Raw genomic sequence first — 12,707 nt, 5'->3', positions numbered from 1 at the left:
CCTCCCTTGTCTATCAGGAAAAACATCTGGGTTATGACACCCGGATGAGGGGCTACTGAGGGGAAACGGTGGAAGCTAGGCTCTTCAAGGAACGCGGAGCAACACTGCCTAAGACGGGCCGGCAGCCCCTCCCTCGCCTGAGTCACAGGCTCAAACCTTTCCTTACCCTGTCCTGGATGTTTCTCTGGAATGACTTTTAGGGAAATCTATCTGCTTGGAATGCTGGATGAGAAGAGAGATCTGAGGCTTCACTCTGTACACTCTGAGATATTGCTTCAGATAGAAAAGCCACCTTTGGTCATTTTTCCATGTGGGAATGTGGCTCTCCTGCCACACAGGCCAGTCCTCCTTAGGGCAAAGCAAGTAGGACAGTCAGGAGTGCATGAAAGAACAAGGGGAAGTCATCTTGAAAGGCTAAAAGGTTATGTAGAGCATAATAAAACACAACTGTTTCCTTTAAAAATTTTAATGGACAGGAAATGTATAGAATAACTGCCAAGTCACATAAATTAACTTTTTTGTTAACGTCTGTGATCCAGGAAAGAACACAAGAGCAGTGTTCTCATCGGCTGTCTGGCCGCATGACCGAGGTGAGCCAGTGTGGGCCGTGGACCCATCTTTACATGGTCCAGAAGAAAAAGCGGTTGCCATGCTTGGCAGGCTTCAGATCCTCCTCCGGCACAGGGTTGGGCTCCGGCCGTGGTCTTGAGTGATAAGGGTTCTCTGGTAAAGGACGATCTGTTTTCACTTTGGTGACCTGGGAAGGGTGGAGAAAGAAGTCAGGGTTTAAAGGGACTCTGCAGTAGCTGTGACTCTGAGTCCAGGGGGCGGAGTCCCCCTCTGCTACTGCTCCCTCACCTACACCTCAGCTTCAAGCCCCAGAAAGATGCCCTAGCCTCATTCAATCCTTGAAGACACTTCTGAAAAGACAGTGTTGGTCACTCTGTATGATAGGAGCTGAGGATACAGCAGGGAGAGGATACACACTGTCTCTGGGGTTCACTCGCTGGCTAGTGAGCAAGATCTCCATCATGCTGCCCTATGACAAAGGGGAAAGGTGGGCCCTGCACAAGTCACTCACACTGAAGGCTGGGGTCTGGACTATTTCTGCAGACAATCAGGAGTCAGCCAGGAAGATGAAGGGGGAAGAGAGTGCAAGAGACAGAGACAGAGAAGACAGAGGCAACATCTACGGAAGTCACTGGAGCAGCAGACTGGACACCTACATGCGCTCTGACGTTAGCGCTGATGCTGAGGTGCTGAGCGTGTTACCCTGCTCACTCGATTGCCAGCTCCCACCAGGTGACTGCTGAGGTCCCGAAGGCTACCTTGCTAGCTACAAAGCCAGCTCTGTCTGCTCTGTGCTTATAAACGCCCCGCCCCGCCCCGCTAGGGAACGGGGCTAGGAGATATGCGACCCAATGCTGTGCAGTGGTGCTTGACGGCAGCAGGTGCCACTGGTCCAGGGAAGCAGCCAATCATGACATGCAGGCTGGGGGGCTAGGCCTGGAGGCTGGGACAGAAGTCAGAGCGGAGCCAACAGGCCAAATGAGATGGTAGGTTCTGAGCTGCAGCTGAGAGGGCAATGGAAAGTGCCTACAACTAGCCTCCCCCACACACCATGGCCACCAAAATCTCAACTGCAAAGCCACCAATTAAAACTGGTTTTTAATTTTTGAATTTTGCTGTGGGTCTGAAGACCAGACTTGGGGCCTTGTGCATGCCTGGCAAATGTTGTACTACTTGGCAATAGCTAGCTCAGAAATGATCCTTTTGGAAGATAAGGAAGCAGGTCCTTACAAGTGGGCCACAGTCACTAAGCATTTTCTGCCTATGCTCTAATGGTATCAAGTCTACGCCGCCTACATGCATGAGAAGCCAGGTCCATCTGTTTCCGTGCCCCTTACTCTCCGGTGCACAGTCACTATAGGTACCCTTTGTGTGAGCACTACCTCCAGCTCATGGGGATGACTATGTTGGAGCTGGAACCCAAATGCAGGTCCCTGTGCCCTGTTCTAACTGTGTCACTCAGGGTTCCTGCTCTGTGACAGAGTAGTTCCAAATGCCTCACTCAAGAGATTTATGGAACCAATCTAGAAAACTGTCATTCTTTGTTTCTGAAAAATATTTCTTGAATACAGAGTAAGCAGGGAATCCCTTGAACGAACAACTGATCAAGGGAAGAACAAAGCAACTTGCTCTTCTGTATCATGCCACAATAGGAAAGGACAGGAACGCCTCAGTGCCGTTCCTAGAGGAAGGCCTAAGGCAGCCTACTTGATGAAATTGCATGTGGAAAATGAGCTTCCCAGGATAAACTAGGATGTGGCGATGAAGCCCCAACTTGCTTTCTCTATGCTCGGGCTGCTGAGTACAAGCAGGCGGTAGCTCTGCCTAGGGAAGGGCATTGGCCTGGGCTGGGTCCCAGCTTGCTTCAGAAGGAGGGCTGAGTGGGCCAGACGGAACCCAAAGAGAATGAAGCTGCAGTTTAGGCTTCTCTCGGCTGCTTATGACCTTTCTAGAAAGAGACTGAGCAACGGGTTGGAACACAACTATACATGTCAAGAAATAATGGTAACTTTGGGGGGGCGTGTTTAAAATATTAATATAAAGACTCAAGGATAAATATACACTGCCCTGATAGCCTGATTCAATCCTCACTGTGGTGAGGAAAAAGGAGAAAAAGTAGTTTTACTCGTTAAGTGTGTGAGTCCTATCACTTTCCAAATCTGAGTTGGCCACTATTTAAAATCTTTTTTTCAGTTTAGCAAAAGAATGTGTCTGAAGTAAAACTAAGTATGGCAGATAAAAAAAAAAAAAAAAAAAAAAAAAAAAAAGGCTAGTCTACCAGTCTATTTGTGACAACTATTCATGGATGCTGGGAGGGGAACTAAGATGAACAGCCAGCGTGCCTGGTGCTACGCAGGGTCTCCCACAGGCTCTCAGGCACATGGCTCTTCCAGGAAGGCAAGGATCCTGAGCCTCACTGGCAGACAGGGCCAGACAGGAAGTTAGAAAGTTTGTGATTCCACAGGAGGGTGTGGAAGCAAGATTCAGAACTAGTGTGTCCATCCACCTTGTCCTTCCCTCCAAGCCCTGCTCCCTGGCGCTAAGCAGTGGAGGAGCCGGCAGACCACTGTGGGCAAGGCTTCTTCAGCTGCATGCCAAGACAGAGGGAGGCCCTCAGCTCGGGAGTAGGTAAGAGTCCCTACAGTCTTTACAGTTTCAATGATGCATCTTTCTTTCCCACACAGATGACCCTACAGTGAAGACAGAGCTTTGGCCCTAAATTCTTCAATTTCACAGAACGAACTATCTTCAAAGGCCGAGGAGACCCACGCCCTTCCAGTTCTCAACAAGAACTCTCCAGGAAGGCAACAGCAGTGAGGCAGGGTGGGGCAGGCTTAGGGGGATCTACACAGTCACGAAGTGCACAGAGCACAGACACCAGCTCAGGCCTCCACTGATGCTTCAACCCACAGACAAGTCATCACCAAGATCACTAACACGGGATGAGGGGAGGACAGGCTTCTCACTACGGGCAGGGACTTTTAAATTCCTGGTGTTCCGAGAGTCTGACACAGCCTGACCCTACTGCCCAAGTGAACTCACCAGATGGCACCTAACACATACACAGCTTTGCTCCCTTAGCTACCTAAGCCAAAGCACATGAGCACATGTTAGAACACCCCAAGTCCTCCTTTATCTGCCTGGTAAATAGAGCGACTCATCCTCTCCATCCTCTTAGGGACCCTTTCGGACCACCTCCTGACTTTGTCCAACCTCCATCCCAGGCCAGAGCAAGGCCCAGCAGCAGCCATACCTTAGACAGCTCCCCGAGGTCAGGCCGCACCCAGCCCAGCTTGTCCAGCACACACTCGTCAAATTTTGCCTGCTGTTTGCGGCAGTGACGGAACAGCTGCATGTTGGAATAATCGAGGCAAGTCCAATACTCTGTGAAAGGCTCCGCACAGTGAAGTTTTACCTGCCTAGAAAGGAGAGCTAAAGGTTAGGGACAGTTCTTTGCAAAACAGAAATGGCCATAGGCACAGATGTCTACGCTGTGTGCCACCTTCAAGAAAAAAGGACAGCAAATGCTGAGGCTGTGGGAAGGAGCCTCTTTTGTGCTGGAATGCAACTGCTGTGAAAGTCAGTGTGGACAGTCCTCAAAAAGCCAGGCATAGTGTGGCACGCCTGTAATCCCAGCACTCAGGGAGGCAGAGGCAGGCAGACCGCTGTGAGTTCGACGCCAGCCTGTTCTACAAAGCAAGTCCAGGACAGCCAAGGCTACACAGAGACCCTGTCTCAAAAAACAAACAAACAAACAAACAAAACAAAACGTGACCCATCTATACCACTCCAAGCCTACACCCGAAGCCTTTCTATAGCATACAGAGAGCAGTTCATTTGTGTCAACTGCCGCTCCATTCACAAACCCTACACGTCCAGCAACAGAACTCTGGATAATGAAAATGTGCACATGCACACGACGGAATTTTTATGCAGCTTTATTTATTTATTTATTTGAGTCTGTGTAGTCCTGAAATTTGCTCTGTAGACTAGGCCGGCCTTGAATGTAGGCCTGAAACTTGCTCTGTAGACCAGGCTGGCCTTGAACTCAAGAGCTCCACCTGCCTCTACCTCCCTGAGTGCTGGGATTATAGGCGTGCACCACCATGCCCAGCTCGCTCAGCTTTTAAGAAATAAGAAATTTGCAGGAAAATAAAACTAAGAAGTATCTTATTAAGCAAGGCAGCACAGTCTCAGACAAGAATACTGGTCCTCTCTCATATCTCATGTGAATGCAGACTTTTAATACACGCATGTTTATATGGTGTCTCATTAACCATTAGGCTAGGTCATGATGCGTGCACAAAAATGAAGCACTGTGAGAGTGAATACAGACTAGGACAAGAGACCCACACAGTAGATCAAGAGGTGTTGGGGTGCAAAAGGTCACGCGTGACATGGCAGTGTAAAGGCTACTTGGGATGGGAACACGCAAGGGAGGCAGGATCATAAGGAAAGGTGGGAAGAAAAACAAAAACAAATTTTGTTTGAAAAATGTCACAATGAAACCTAATTTTTTATTTTTTTTAATTTAATTTTTTTTTTTAAGATTTATTTATTATGTATACAGAATTCTGTCTGCATGTACACCTGCAGGACAGAATAGGAAACCAGATCTCATTATAGATGGTTGTGAGCCACCATGTGGTTGCTGGGAATTGAACTCCGGACCTTTGGAAGAGTAGTCAGTGCTCTTAACCTCTGAGCCATCTCTCCAGCCCAAAACCTAACTTTCTATAAGCTTTGGAACTAAAGAAAAACAAAAACAAACCCAAAGTTAAGAACCAGTAAGTAAAAAGCTAAAGATAAAAAGATTTCTGAGGAACAAGCCTTTCTTTGCCCAGCAAAAATAACAGACTATGGCCTGAGACACTCAACAGAACTAACCTGAAGCCTACTCCCACTTTAATCTCAGTTCGGCAAACTCAGCAGAGAAGGAAGCAGTCAGAGCCTGGCTTGCTGACAGAGGCCAGAGGTGACAGGCCTTCTTAAGTAAACACATGAGCTAACTGGAAGTTGGTGCTGGGGCCCACACTCCAGAGCTCCGGCCTCACTCCCAAAGTGTGCTGGCCAGAACCAGAGTCCTCTCTGTGAAGAGGAACTGGGTGCTGCTGGAAGCAGGGCAGCAAATAATTCACTCTGGACTACCAAAAGCAGCTGGAGGAAGCTGAGGACACGGGCCGGTAGTTAAAGCACTTGCCACACAAGTAACAGGACTGGAAAGGGGATTCCAGAACCCATGCTAAGTGCCAAGTTATCCTGGCAGCCCACTATAATACCATCCTCTGAAAGAGGGGACAGGAGATCCCAAAGCAAGCTGGCCAGCGGAACTAGCCATGTTACTAAGCTCCATGTTTGAGTGAGAGATCCTGCCTCAATGAATAAAAATTCCTGATATCAACCTTAAGCTTCCATTTGAATGTGGGTACATGTGCACACACAGGCACACACATGTTCACACAGAAACAGACACACAAAGAAACCACATGGCTAAGGAGACTAGGTGTGGGGCACAGGACTGTAATCCCAGCATGCGGGAGGTGACACCGGAGGACCAGTTCAAGGATAGCCTTAGCTACAGAGTAAATTTGAGGCCAGCCTGGGTTACATGAGACCCCATTTCCCCCAGCCCTGAGAGAGGAAGGGTGGAGAGAAAAGGAGGTGGATGAAGCAACCCCTTCCTTTTTCATTCAGACCTGTTAGGAATTAAATAAATACAAATTCAAGGAAGAACAAAAAAGCACTTCTGTATGCCACTTGCTGCCCCAGCTGAGGCCCAAATGAACCCAGGACCTTGTGCTTGCTAGGCAAGTGCAAAATAGCAGTAAAAGCCATATTTAAGGCAGTGGAAAAAAACTCAGACTGCCTTTCTGCCAACAGACTAAAGACTGAAAGTGATTCTTATTCTAGAACCTGAGGACTGTCAACGCATGGCCCTCCTTTAGAATGTCTCAGGAAGACTTTCTGAGCCTAAGCACACAGTGAAAGTCTACTTTCCGTGCCTGGCCCCTGCCACGCAGCTTCTCTCCTAGGACTCACCAGTGTGAACCAACACCCTTGTGTAACCTGCACCCCCTTCTCCTCTACTGAGTCCTCCACAGTCTGTGGCAGAAGAGGCGTCACAGCCTAGTACTGCAGTGGGAGACTGTGATGCACAGCCCAGCACTGCAGTGGGAGATCATTTTTACCTCCTCAGACAAGTAAAGACTCAGTGGGCACAAGGCAGAGAGCTCTTAAAGTAGCTCTCAGCTGTTAGGCTACAGCAAAGGGAAAGACTATTTGAAAGCATGGTCAACAGAGAAATGCTGAGTCAAGAAGCTGTGCAAAGAAGAGGAAAAAGGAATCACATAGTTCTGCCGTCATTTAGACCCTTGAATCCAGCCCTGCCCACACTTCCACTATTTCTGGGCTACACAGCTAAGCAGCCAACTCTCCCAGAGTTGAGTTCTGTCCTTTTAATTATACTAAAAGTCTAGAAACACTTTTCTAAGGCTGAGAGAGGTGGTGTACACTGTAGGTTCAGCACTCAGGAGCTGAAGCAGGACTGCGTACTCCAGGCCTACACAGTGGGTGCTGGGCTGGCTGAAGCAAACCTTTTTTTTTTTTGAGACTCTAATGCAACTGGAACTGGCTTCAAATTCCCTGGGTAGCCATGGCTACCCTTGCTAATCCTCTTGCCTCCACCTCCTGAACACCAGGATTACAAGACCATGTCACCATGGACAACTAACATGGTCAGTGAATTACACACCTGGGCTTGTACTTAAGTATTGAGCACAGTGGCCTACCTGAAATATCAACCTAATCATAACAACTGCCCACTGTCTGTCAACAAGCATTGGGCTGAGATGTCTGTACACACCTTTTCAAAAGATCTACCGCAATACTGCAGAGGACAGACACTATTTCACAGCTGAAAAATGAGATTCACAGAGGTACAGAACTTGCCTTACAAAAACAAATCCAAGACAAAAACAAAAAAATTAATTTTGGTCCACCTGATTTCAAAACCCACACACTTGCAACTCCACTTAATTGGCCAGAACTCACTCCCTCATTTAAGCATATTTCAAAGTACCCTGACGTTTAACGCAGGCGCTGCCTTCAAGTGAGTCTTACCTGAAGAAGTTCAGTGCACACCCGTTGACCAGCTTGCCCTCCTTCAGGCAGCGCCTCGGGTCCTTCTCTTCCCAACGGCATAGCATGAACTCCTTATTGGCCTTATCACACTGAGCTCCATAGTGATGGGCGGCAGCTTTAAGCACGGCTGAGCTGACTTTCACCTGGGAAAACAACGCAGAGGGGAGTCACACACTAGTCTGGGTATGTCTGCCTCATCACCGAGCTGGCTGGAACAGAGGAACACACAAGAAGTACTACTGTTCTGGGTCGTGATTCCTTCCAGCTGAGTGCCTGGGCTATCCCAGCTCTCCCACGTGTCTTCGTAGGCTGACAGAACCATCCCATTTTCTCTTAGAGATGAAGGTGGCGACCCTACAGAATCTTGCTTGAAACAACCCTGTCGATGTTGCTACAGTTTCTCTCCAGGAATGAAGTGAATCATACATACAAGAACATCAGAAACTCCTAGAGGGCTGGGGAATCATAGAGTAAGCAAGGCGAGGGAATAGCAGGAGCTCATAGCCTGGCAAATTATTACTAAGAACGAAGTCCTGGAATCGGCCCATGTTGATGCTGAACTCCTGCACTGTGACCATGAGAGACTCCCTTGCTTGCCTTCTTTCTTGAGCATCCCAGTGCGGTGTAGGCAGCTCGAACACAAGGAACTGCTGAGTCGAGGGCCCAGCTCCCTGCTCTAGAGTCTCAGCCTATGCCAAAAACTACAATTTTCAATTACTGGAACCAGACAAAGCATTCTGGTATCTGGGAGAACTTACCTTTATTTTCACTTTTCATTTTGGGTCCTCTGTTTCTCTTCTAATTCTTCTGGTTCTACCTCAGCCTGCAAGTGAACACTGGTCACCAGCTGTGCCATGGGCAACTTCCTAAGCCTAAACTTTAAAGAGCAGGGTGGGGTACTGGCATCTGGGTGGGCCTGTCTGAGAGTCCTGTTCAGAGAGCGTCTTTCTGATCTAGCGTGCTTTGGCTTTATTGTTGCTGTTTGCCCCACCAAGGAATTTTCAGATTCCTGATCAACTGAGAAATGTGACAGAGGATATTAGCATGTTTCCTAAAACCCAGTCTGTCAGGCTACCGTATTTTACTACACTACTGAACTGGACTTTTAAAAACCTGAGGCTTTTAACATGAGAAAAGTCTATAGTCTTATCTTTACGCAGCTTATACATATAAATCACTAATAAGAAAAATGTTGGGGAAAGAAGCGAGAGACGCACCTATAGCCCACAGCAGCGGTTCTCCACCTTCCTAATGCCGCAGCCCTTTAATACAGTTTCTCCTCAGGCTGTGGTGACTCTTAGTGTCATCTCTGAGGGTCACCACCCACAGCCTCAGAACCACTGCCCTACCGGAAGGAGGCTAGAGCCAGGACTGCTCACCAACATTATACTACTGCAGCTATCAATCAAAGGTCAGCTTAAGAGAAAACTGCCATGGCAACTCTAACAAATTTATATCCCAAATCTGTAAATGTTTGTATTTTGGGACATATTTGCTTGTTTTATTACCTATAGCCAGTCGGAAAAATAACAGGTAGTCAACCTTTTTGGTTTTGTGTCTGGCTTTTGGAGACACTCTTGAAGTAGTCCAGGCTGGCTTTGAAATATGTAGGTCAATCCTCTCAATCTTCCTGCCTCAGCCTCCCTAGAGCTGGAATTACAAGCATGTGCTTCCAGTCTTGCTCAGTGGTTTAGAGCACAGTCTGCTCTTCCAGAGGACCTGGGTTCAATTCTCAGCACCCACATGGGAGATTGAAACCACCTGTAACTCTAGCTCCAGGGGATCTGATGCCCTCTTCTGGCTCTCATGGGAACCAGGTATAAGTGTGGGCACATACATCCACGCAGCCAAAAACATTCATACACATAAAATAAAGAAATAAAAAAAAAAAAAACTTTTATTAAAAAACTGAACACCATTTTACCTGCTGGCCAGATGTCTCAAAAACTATCTTTAAATGACTGATTTGGTTACTTAAATCCTTAAGACAGCAGCCCTCCAAAGCCTGCAGCATTAGTTGCTTTATTTCCCTACACAGGTGGCAGTCTTATCAAAATGAAGATCTATTCGTGCTGTCACAGGGAAACAGAGGTGAGACACATTCACTGAGCCAATTCCTAAACGGCAATAAACAGATGCACTTGCGATGACATGCCGGCCGGCCCCAGAACTGGAACCCAGATACTGAAGCCTCTCATCGGGCCTTTGGCACGGCACCATCACCAAGAGAGAAGAGAACTTGAGATGTAACTGTGTTCCCTCACCTGCTTCTTCATAACTGATCATATCCAGCAGTGCCCACTCAAATTCATACAGCATCCTTTGTCTCCAGAGTACAGAGTTTCAGCATCCTTCCTCATTGGCCCTCACACAGCCGCTCTGCACTGTCAGCTTCCAAAGACAGCAAGTATGCAGAGCTGAGCCAGACACAATCACAGCAAAGCCCCCAAATCTTCCATACTTGTCTTGCTTCTATAAGCCATGACCGCAGCCCTTCTTATAGTACTTAACTTATGGCAGGCCTGTTTTCTTATTTATGTAAAGTGGGGCATAATGTACTATTTCATAGGACCTTCTGAGGATCCAGTGAACTCAGATCTGTACAAAATGCTAACAATGTGCCTGACACATAAAATGAACATCAACACTGGCTGCTGCTTAACTTTTACTCTAGATTATCAACGCACCCGAGGAACTTTGAACCCAAAGCTTCTGGATGTTTTTCCGTAGGGATGTGACATGACTTCTCAGTCAACGAAGTCCAGAATGGATTTTTACCTGCTCCCCAAAGCTGCTGCTGCTCTTGGCCTCCCTGGGTTTGTCGTCATATTGCAAACCTGACCTAGATTCTTCAACCCTTGCACCTCCTCATTTCAGATGAGGTGCTGATTTTTTGACTCCATTAAGCACAGCTGTCAGTTACCAGGGCTATTATATCAGCCACTGGAGCTGGCCTTCCTGCATTTCTTGCTCTTCAATCTAGTCTCTATAAAGCTGCTAAAGTGACCTTCCTAAACAACAATTCTTATTTCACTCAGCTGTTACAATGAATCAGAAACTAGCTCCCAGAAGGGGTCATGCTTAGCAACACAGTGGAACCTCAGCTTCCTATTTGCTGTTCAAGGCTTTCTGAGTCCAAACTGTCTCCACAACCTTCTCAAACGGGCCTGTGCTGCTCTCTCAACGTAATTCACTGTCTCTGGAATCCACATTCAGGTCCCTGACTTCCCCTATGACCTTATCTTGTTCACTTTCTACCTTTACCTAATTTTTCTCTCCATCTCTACCCATAAAAATGACAACCTTCAAATGTCATGTACAGTAAGCCTAAAGTGTGCTTTCTCTATCCCTTTTATGTCCTCTTAGAGAACTGTATAGCCAAAGTCACTTCATCTTGCAAGCAAAATACCTGTCTACAAGTGCTAAAAGCTACTCAGAGTACCCACGCCAAAGGCCTAGAAGTCAGATCCAACATCAAATCACCAGTGCTCGCCAATCTTTCAGTCTTTAGTTATTTACATAATTATATGTATCAATTATATAAACTTTAATTATTTACATACTTACAGATATCAATTGTGCAAACTTTAAAGATAAATTTACTAGAAAACTCTTGTATGAAATGTCTGCTGAGCCAAATTTAAAACTCAACAAAATGTGTAAACTCATGTTTAACCAGTTTCATGGTGGGATAAGAATAAGAAGACTGGCTTATGGGAATATTCCTCTTGTCACCTCTTGGTAAATGTCACTTTCATATAAAGCCCATGAGCACAGCTAACAGTTTCTTCATCGGAGGTAAATGAAAATAGCTGCCATCCTCAGAGGTTTATAAGAGACTACATAAAGGAGTACATAAAGGGAAAACACTTAACACGGTGCCATCATATAACTTTTAGCCTCGCCAGTCTGTTTTTTGGGCCTGCCATGACAAGTCCTTCTGCCTTAACACATCCATCTTTTCCCACCATCTCACAGGATAAAGTCCAAACTTCTCTAGGTGCCCATCACTGCTAACATCAGCTGAATCAGCTAGCTCTCAGCTTCCTCAACACACATGGTCCTACGCCTCCTTCCTCACTCTACTGCACTTTGGCTCAGAGCTCTAACAGCCTGTGTTTCAGAACAGATGCAGGTTCCCGTTACAACTCTTCCACACACTGTCTATGTGACCTTGGGCAAATCACTTCTACCTATGGGGCCTACTTCTGGTCTACAAGGAAAGATCAGTTACATCCTACCTTACTGTGTGTTTCAAGTACTTAGCAGCCTGGCCTTTAGAAACGGCTTGATCGTGTTTGCAATAATTACAGTAACACTTCACCTTTACCTCACAGCATTGTGCTGTACAGCCTCTTTACCTATAAACTATGAAAGGAGAACAGTCTCTCATTTTCCATCGCATGTGTACATATCGAATATTCAAGTGTCTCTTTAAGAGGTAAAGGCTTTAAACGTGTCCAGTTACCAAAAACCCTGGCTCATGCCAGACTCATTGTCCAACAGGCACTGTATGCGGCCGCAGCTCCCAGGCCTGCTCCGCATTGAGATTTTGACAGGCTTCGTGGAAGGTGAGCGTCTGGGTTGGCATACTCGCCTCACGGGCAGGAAAAGCAAAGGGCTAGGTGATGCTAATAGAAAGTGCCACTCCGATTCACAGGAGGAGAGGCCGGTCGCGGTGGGCGGCACGGTGTCTGGAGCCACGGCGGGATGTGATCGCGCAGGTAAGCAGAGGCCAGGACCGAGCCTGGGCCCGCCTGGCAGCTGCAGCCCCGTGCCTCCCGCCTGCCCTCGGGGTGAGTCTCACCTCTTCCACTTTCAGCTCTTCCAGAGTGGGCAGCTCCACTATCCCCGGCATGACGGCGGCAGCCGCGACCCTGACCAGGTGCCCTCGGCCGCGTCGCCCGTCTCCTTCAATTCCCCTTTGGGTCTCCGAGAGCGCCCTGCACCATCTGCGCATGCGTCTCCGGAGACGCGCAAGCGCAACTGCTCTGCGG

General features: G+C 47.5%; 1 protein-coding gene across 1 annotated transcript; it reads right to left on the bottom strand.

Moving 5' to 3' along the window:
- Positions 1-450: 450 nt before the first annotated feature.
- On the bottom strand, positions 451-12,693 carry Ndufa8 (NADH:ubiquinone oxidoreductase subunit A8). The gene is made up of 4 exons (XM_055600605.1): positions 12,518-12,693; positions 7,690-7,853; positions 3,824-3,989; positions 451-757 (listed from the first exon to the last, which is right to left on the bottom strand). The coding sequence occupies exons 1-4, from the start codon at positions 12,668-12,670 to the stop codon at positions 620-622; spliced, it is 621 nt and encodes a 206-aa protein (XP_055456580.1). The 5' UTR covers positions 12,671-12,693; the 3' UTR covers positions 451-619.
- Positions 12,694-12,707: the final 14 nt, after the last annotated feature.

The sequence above is a fragment of the Psammomys obesus genome, unplaced genomic scaffold, assembly GCF_907164565.1.
Source record: "Psammomys obesus unplaced genomic scaffold, mPsaObe1.curated_primary_1811, whole genome shotgun sequence".
NCBI classification, from domain to species: domain Eukaryota; kingdom Metazoa; phylum Chordata; class Mammalia; order Rodentia; family Muridae; genus Psammomys; species Psammomys obesus.
Note: the sequence above shows the minus strand (reverse complement) of the source record. Positions and strands in the feature narration are given on the sequence as shown.

What these genes read in the sequence shown, in the direction of transcription:
- Ndufa8 (XM_055600605.1), bottom strand. Translation starts at nt 12,670, where the DNA reads ATGCGCAGATGGTGCAGGGCGCTCTCGGAGACCCAAAGGGGAATTGAA. An exon ending in TGTGCACTGAACTTCTTCAG is followed by an intron (nt 3,990 to 7,689) that starts GTAAGACTCACT and finishes TCTCCTTTCTAG; the next exon opens with GCAGGTAAAACTTCACTGTG. An exon ending in ACCTCGGGGAGCTGTCTAAG is followed by an intron (nt 758 to 3,823) that starts GTATGGCTGCTG and finishes CACCCTTCCCAG; the next exon opens with GTCACCAAAGTGAAAACAGA.